At 39.2% G+C, this 7,775-nt stretch overlaps 1 protein-coding gene across 1 annotated transcript in view; it reads left to right on the top strand.

The window, feature by feature from the left end:
* Window positions 1-7,775, top strand: part of PBRM1 (polybromo 1) — a 171,494-nt gene that overhangs the window by 115,577 nt on the left and 48,142 nt on the right. Inside the window, exons 22-24 of the mRNA XM_011986209.1 lie at window positions 2,900-3,085; window positions 4,317-4,474; window positions 5,203-5,466. Coding sequence (XP_011841599.1) covers window positions 2,900-3,085; window positions 4,317-4,474; window positions 5,203-5,466 — 608 coding nt within the window. The remainder of the gene's footprint in view (window positions 1-2,899; window positions 3,086-4,316; window positions 4,475-5,202; window positions 5,467-7,775) is intronic.

Raw genomic sequence — 7,775 nt, forward strand, 5'->3', positions numbered from 1 at the left:
CAAGACCAGCCTAGCCAAGATGGTGAAACCCCATCCTCCATCAAAAAAAAAAAAAAAAAAAACCCTGGTGTGGTGGCTCACGCCTATAATCCCCGTACCTTGGGAGGCTGAGGCGGGTGGATCATAAGGTCAGGAGTTCAAGACCAGCCTAGCCAAGATGGTGAAACCCCATCTCTACTCAAAATACAAAAATTAACCCGTCACGGTAGTGGGCACTTGTAATCCCAGCTACTTGGGAGGCTGAGGCAGGAGAATTTCTTGAACCTGGGAGGCAGAGGTTGCAGTGAGCCAAGATGGTGCCACTGCATTCCGGCCTGGGCATCAGAGCAAGATTGTATCAAAAAAAAAAAAAAAAAGGCCGGGCGTAGTGGCTCACGCCTGTAATCCCAACACCTTGGAAGCCCAAGGTGGGTGGATCACGAGGTCAGGAGTTCAAGACCAGCCTGGCCAAGATGGTGAAACCCCATCTCTACTCAAAATACAAAAATTAACCAAGCATGGTGGTGGGCACCTTGTAATCCCAGCTACTCAGGAGACTGAAGCAGGAGAATTGCTTGAACTTGGGAGGTGGGGATTGCAGTGAGCCGAGATCGTGCCATTACACTCCTGCCTGGGAGACAAGAGCGAGACTCCAGCTCAAAAAAAAAAAAAAAGAACTAGAGACGACAACTACATTATTTCAATAGATGTAGAAAAGGCTTTTGGCATGTTAAAAACTCTAGATAAACTAGGTATTAAAGGAACATACCTCTAAATAATAAGAGCCATCTATTACAAAGCCACCCAACATCATACTGAAATGACCAAAAGCTGGAAACATTCCCTTTGAAAACTGATACAAGAGAAGAATGCTGTCTGCCACCACTCCTATTCAACATAGTATTAGAAGTCCTGGCCAGGGCAGTCAGGTAAGAGAGAGAAATAAAGGGCATTCAAGTAGGAAGAGGGGAAGTCAAACTACATCTGTTTGCAGTTGACATAATTCTATATCTAATAAACCCATAGTCTCAGCCCAAAAGCTTCTTCAGCTGATAAACTTCAGCAAAGTATCAGGATACACAATCAGTGTACAAAAGTCACTATCATTCTTATACCAATAGCAGCCAAGCCACGAACCAGATCAGGAACACATTCTCATTCACAACTGCCACAAAAAGAATAAAATACCTAGAGATACAGCTAACCAGAGAGGTGAAAGATCCCTACAATGAGAATTACTCACTGCCCAAAGAAATCAGAGATGACAGAAGCAAATGAAAAAACATTCCATGCTCATGGATAGGAAGAATCAATGTTATTAAAATGGCCATACTGCCCAAAGCAATTTACAGATTCAATGCTAATCCTATCAAATCACCAATGACATTCTTCACAGAACTAGAAAAACTATTTGAAAATTTAGATAGGCACAGTGACTCACGCCTGTAATCCCAGCATTTTAGGAGGCCAAGGCAGCCGGATCACTTGAGGTCAGGAGTTCAATACTGGGTGACAGAGTGAGACTCCATCTAAAAAAAGAAAAAAAAAAAATGTTTCCAGAAGAATAAAATAAATAACATTTAAAATGCTGATTATTAGCTCTTCCGTTTATGGGAAATTAACCTAAGGAAGTAATCAAAAATTTGGGCAAAGCCTTATCCTCAATAAAAACCTTATGATATTTGCAAATGATAGCTTGTACTGGAACTTTTTTTTTTTTCTTTTTTTGAGACAGAGTCTTGCTCTGTCACCCAGTCTGGAGTGCAGTGGTGCAGTCTTGGTTCACTACAACATTCACCTCCCAGGTTTAAGCGATTCTTCTGTCTCAACCTCCCAAGTAGCTGGGACTACAGGCACCCGTCACCATGCTGGCTAATTTTTTTATATTTTTAGTAGAGACGAGGTTTCACCATGTTGGCCAGGCTGGCCTTGAACTCTTGACCTCAAGTGATCCGCCTGCCTCGGCCTCCCAAAGTGCTGGGATTACTGGCATGAGCTACTGCTCCCGGCCTGTACTGGAACTAATAAGTTTTACTTAACAAAAATAAAAGTCGGCTGGGCACAGCGGCTCACGCCTGTAATCGCACAGTTTTGGGAGGCTGAGGCGGGCAGATCTGAGGTTGGGAGATCGAGACCAGCCTGACCAACATGGAGAAACCCACCTCTACTAAAAATACAAAATTAGCCGGGCATGGTGGTGCATGCCTGTAATCCCAGCTACTCGGGAGGCTGAGGCAGGAGACTCGCTTGAACCTGGAAGGTGGAGGTTGCGGTGAGCTGAGATTGTGCCACTGCACTCCAGCCTGGGCAACAAGAGCGAAACTCCATCTCGAAAAAAATAAATAAAAATAAAAGTCATTTTGAAAAAAGCATTTCCTGTCAGGGCAAGTGTTCATGATATATTAAATATATATACATATATATATAGTTTATTGTAGAATATACATATTCTATATTTCTTCAATTCTATGACTGCATTAAATGTGTCATATTTGTGTAATAACTTGTTAGTGAAATGAAACACATTGAGAAGCCTTAAGGTGGAAGTGAAGTATATCAGAGATTATCTCTAGAAATACCTGATTTGAAACGACATATGTACTTCTTTGTGCCTTTCAATATTATCCGAAATGACCATGTGATCATTTATTAGTAAGATGATGTTTTTATTCTGTACATCCTTTGTGTAGTTACATATTCATTTAAATTAATGATGGTTGTAAATCAAAAATACAGTTTTGAGTAGAGGCTATTAGGAATGTGAAGATCATACTGTTGCTGATTCCTGCCTTCGCACGTTGCAAATGGAATTAAATGTATTGAATGTATTATTAGTACGTGTTGTTTGAATCCTACATCTGACTCCAGCATCCCTTTGGTGAGTACCTTTTTCCTTTATTTATTTATTTTTTTACCTAAGAAGCTGAAAAGAGTGAAGATTCCTCTGGTGCTGCAGGCCTTTCAGGCTTACATCGCACATACAGCCAGGATTGTAGCTTTAAAAACAGCATGTACCATGTTGGAGATTATGTCTATGTGGAACCTGCAGAGGCCAACCTACAACCACATATAGTCTGTATTGAAAGACTGTGGGAGGATTCAGCTGGTAAGTTTCTTTTAAATCAAAGAACAGTTTAGTGAGATATGACTATTTGACTTCTCCTTGCTCCTCAGGGAAGAAAATTTTAACTCAGATATCTTATGCCTTTCCATAATAATTGTTCAATATATCAATAAATGTAAGTAAGCACCCATCATATGAAAAACATAGGACCTATTGGGCAGTGTCATAGTTGAGTCAAAAGAAATACAGCTTCTTAAAGTCTGGTTGAAATTCATTCGTTCAGTTGATACTTATTAAAAACATACTTTGAGCCAACCTTTCTGTGGAGTGACAGAGATTCAAAAGAACAAAAAGTTCATGTTTTTCCCTTGCAAAACTACTCCAGTAAGGAAGATTATGATCAAAAAAGAAATTATTATAGAATGACATGCCTTGGCTTGGCATTTGTTTTCAAAAAGGCTTTCTAGAACAGTTGTCTTTAAATTGAGACATAGAGTATGCATAGAAGTTAATGAAACCAAAAGTTGGTGGAAATGTGATCCAGGCAGTCCAGTTCTTTGAGCTGTTTATCACATGAAATACTTTTGTATTCCTTCACCAGAGAGGTAAATATGTCCTTCAGTAGTATATGTATACCCTTACTAAAGTGCACAACTCTAGGTATGTACTAACCAGAGCACAGTGGAGCAGGTCTCATCACCTGTCCTCCTCATTATATATTTTATATGGCTTTTAATATGAAGAAGAGCCTGAGTAACATGGCAAGACCGCTTCTCTAGAAAAAATAAGAAAATTAGGGCATGCTCGCACTTGCTGTGGTCCAGGCAACTTGAGAGGCTGAGGCAGGATGATCACTTGAGCCCAAGAGGTTGAGGGTGGATATATATATGAGGGGGAAAAAGTAGCATGCATTTTTTAGGCCTCATTACACTTTATTATTTTAGAGTATTATTTCTCCTATGGATAATTATATTAAGAAACTGTAGCTGTAAAAATAAGCACAGTGCTAGGTTCAGATCATGGCAGAATGGATTGATGGTATATTTCCTAATTTTGAAAAGAATGTGTGATTTCTGAGCTGGACACAGTGACTTATACTTGTAGTCCCAGCTACTCAGGAGGCTGAGGTTGGAGGACCACTTTGGCCCAGGAATTCAAGTACAGCCTGGGCAACATTGTGAGACCCAGTCTCTTAAAAAAAAAAAAAAAAAAAGTGATTTCTGTTAACAATGATTTTCTTTCTCTTCCCCCTCCCCCACCCCCCATTTTTGAGGTGAAAAATGGTTGTATGGCTGTTGGTTTTACCGACCAAATGAAACATTCCACCTGGCTACACGAAAATTTCTAGAAAAAGAAGTTTTTAAGAGTGACTATTACAACAAAGTTCCAGTTAGTAAAATTCTAGGCAAGTGTGTGGTCATGTTTGTCAAGGTAAGAAACTCATTAAACCCCAAAGTATCACTCATTCCCTAGGAATAAAATTTTAAAACACAGAAAAATTGATATTTACAAAATTAGGAACTCTGTTTTAAACTATTTTTTCAGCTGTGTCTGTATAGCTATATGTAAAGATTTGGGAAGGAATTAACCTGAACTTGGTTGTGAAAGACAAGTTGCTGCTTACACTATTTGGCTGTAATGCAATTAGGTTAAGTTTTTAATATTGACAGGCTAATTTTTAAGTATGGTGTTTTTTGAAGGATAATCATTACAAATTTTCAGTTTGGTTTTTAGGTAATAATGTGTGCTTTTTGTGTATCTGTCTGATACACACACAGGAGCCCTCTTCAAAGCTTTAAGAAAGATTATAGTTATACTAAATGATCATATGTTTTCAAAGAGCAATTATAAGCTAAATGGAATTATTTGTTTTTATAATTTAAAGGGTGCGTATCTAATCATATGTTTTTAAAGAGTAATTGTAAGCTAAATGGAATTATTTGTTTTTATAATTTAAACGGTGCATATCTAATAAGTCCATTCTGTAGCCAAAGAAATACTTTTAAATCTCTGGTCATTTATTATTTTTTGTTAACTGCCAGAAAGTTGAATCAGTTCAGTTTTTGTTAGGTTGGTTGGTTATTTGCTTTTTTTTTTTTAATTGGTTTTCAGAAAATTCACCTAACTAGTTTTATTCTTATGCCCTCCCCACCCCCCAGGAATACTTTAAATTATGCCCAGAAAACTTCCGAGATGAGGATGTTTTTGTCTGTGAATCACGGTATTCTGCCAAAACCAAATCTTTTAAGAAAATTAAACTGTGGACCATGCCCATCAGTTCAGTTAGGTTTGTCCCTCGGGATGTGCCTCTGCCTGTGGTTCGCGTGGCCTCTGTATTTGCAAATGCAGATAAAGGTGATGATGAGAAGAATACAGACAACTCAGAGGACAGTCGAGCCGAAGACAGTTTTAACTTGGAAAAGGTATGCAGATAATAGCCACACAGAAAAAAATTTTACATCTCAAAACAGCTGTTCCAGAAAATAAATGAATAAAGTATTCAAACTCAAGAAAAGAGCAACAACGCAAAACCTTAGCCAAACAGAAAGAAGGAAACTATAACAGAAAGAAATTTACACTTTTAAAACTGTACATTATAATTTAAAAGTAAATCAGGCCAGGTGCATTGGTTCACACCTGTAATCCCAGCATTTTGGGAGGCCAAGGCGGGCAGGTCAGGAGGTCAGGAGTTCGAGACCAGCCTGACCAACATGGTGGAACCCCATCTCTACTAAAAATGCAAAAAGTAGCTGGGTGTGGTGGTGTGTGCCTGTAATACCAGCTGTCTGGGAGGCTGAGGCAGGAGAACGGCGTGAACCCGGGAGGCGGAGGCTGCAGTGAGCTGAGACCATGCCACTGCACTGCAGCCTGAGCAACAGTGGGACTCTGTCTCAAAAAAAAAAAAATTTTAAAGTAAATCTAAGAGCTAGTTATTTGACAAGTCCAATTAGATAAACTGCCAACTATCTAATAACGGGAAAAGAAAGGGGTTAAACTCTGGCACAAAATGTGGAAGAAGGCCAGGTACGGTAGCTCACACCTGTAATCCCAGCACTTTGGGAGGCCGGGGTCAGTGGATTACCTGAGGTCAGGAGTTCGAGACCAGCCTGGCCAACATGGTGAAACCCTGTCTCTACTAAAAATACAAAAAATTAGCTCAGTGTGGTGGCGGACGCCTGTAAACCTAACTACCCAGGAGGCTGAGGCAGGAGAATCGCTTGAACCCAGGAGATGGAAGTTGCAGTGAGTCGAGATCCTGCTATTGCACTCCAGCCTGGGCAACAAGAGCAAAACTCTGTCTCAAAAAATAAATAAATAAATAAATAAATGTGAAAGAAATGTAAAGACTATACATTTCTGCTAATAAATTTGAAAACCTGAATAAAATGGCTAATTGTCTAGGATATTACAAATTACCAAAATGGAATCAGGAAGAGATACAATACAGAAATGTACAACAACATGAAGAAATTTTTTAAAGTATCATAGAACTGGCCCCAAAGAGTACTGAGGTCAGACAGTTCCATAGGCGACTTTTTGTTTAAGAGACCTATGATTATTATACTGTTGAAGCTGTTTCAGAGCAGGGAGAACAAGAAATTTCCAGTTCGTTTTGCAAAGCCAGGATAATCTTGATTTTACAACCTGAAAAATAAAAACAAAAAACTGCAACTCAGTGTTATTCGTGTATATTGATGCAAAAATTACTTGGGGAAAAAAAGTAAGTGAAATCAAATTACTTCTTTGAGAACAACATGATCAAGAAGTGGGAATTCATTCTAAGAAAGCAAGAATTGTTTAAAGTTAGGAAAATCTTTAAATTTCATTCATCATTCCATTAGATCAAAGGAAAAAATTATTTGGTAGAGAACCCATCTTGGTTTTTTTAAAGTCTTTCAATAGGTATCTCCTCTAGTGTAAATTTTTTTTAAATTCATATTTGTGTCTCAAGCTTAAAGCCTATAAAACAGATTCCTTTTTAAAGTTACATACTGGACAAAGGGGCTTACTGTTCTACTGCTTCTTAATATTTTTCTGAAATTAACCAATGTAGTTAGATAAACAAAAGCAGTAAAAATATTGACAATAAAGAAGCAAGAAGACGGTAGTGTTGGCTCATACCTGTAATCCTAGAACTTTGGGAGGCCAAGGCAGGTGGATCACTTGAGTCCAGGATTTTGAGACTAGCCTGGGAATCATGGTGAAACCCTATCCCTACAAAAGTACAAAAATTAGCCAGGCATGGTGGCACATGCCTGTAGACCCAACTACTTGGATGGCTGAGATGGGGGTATCCTGTGAGCCCAGGAGGTAGAGGCTGCAGTGAACTGTGATTGCACCACTGCACTCCAGCCTGAACAACAGAGCAAGACCGTCTCAAAGAAAAAAAAAAGCAAGAATACTTTTTTGCAGATAATTGGGGGAAATTAACTGAAAAGGTTTGGAAACAGAAAATTTGGCAAATAGAAATTTTCAAAATCCATATGTAAATGAATAGTCTTCATATATAAACTAATAAGACTTTTGAGGCCGGGCGCGGTGGCTCAAGCCTGTAATCCCAGTACTTTGGGAGGCCGAGATGGGCGGATCACGAGGTCAGGAAATCGAGACCATCCTGGCTAACACGGTGAAACCCTGTCTCTACTAAAAACACAAAAAATGAGCCGGGCGTGGTGGCGGGCGCCTGTAGTCCCAGCTACTCGGGAGGCTGAGGCAGGAGAATGGCGTGAAC

This window comes from Mandrillus leucophaeus, unplaced genomic scaffold (genome assembly GCF_000951045.1).
Source record: "Mandrillus leucophaeus isolate KB7577 unplaced genomic scaffold, Mleu.le_1.0 Scaffold296, whole genome shotgun sequence".
Classification (NCBI taxonomy): domain Eukaryota; kingdom Metazoa; phylum Chordata; class Mammalia; order Primates; family Cercopithecidae; genus Mandrillus; species Mandrillus leucophaeus.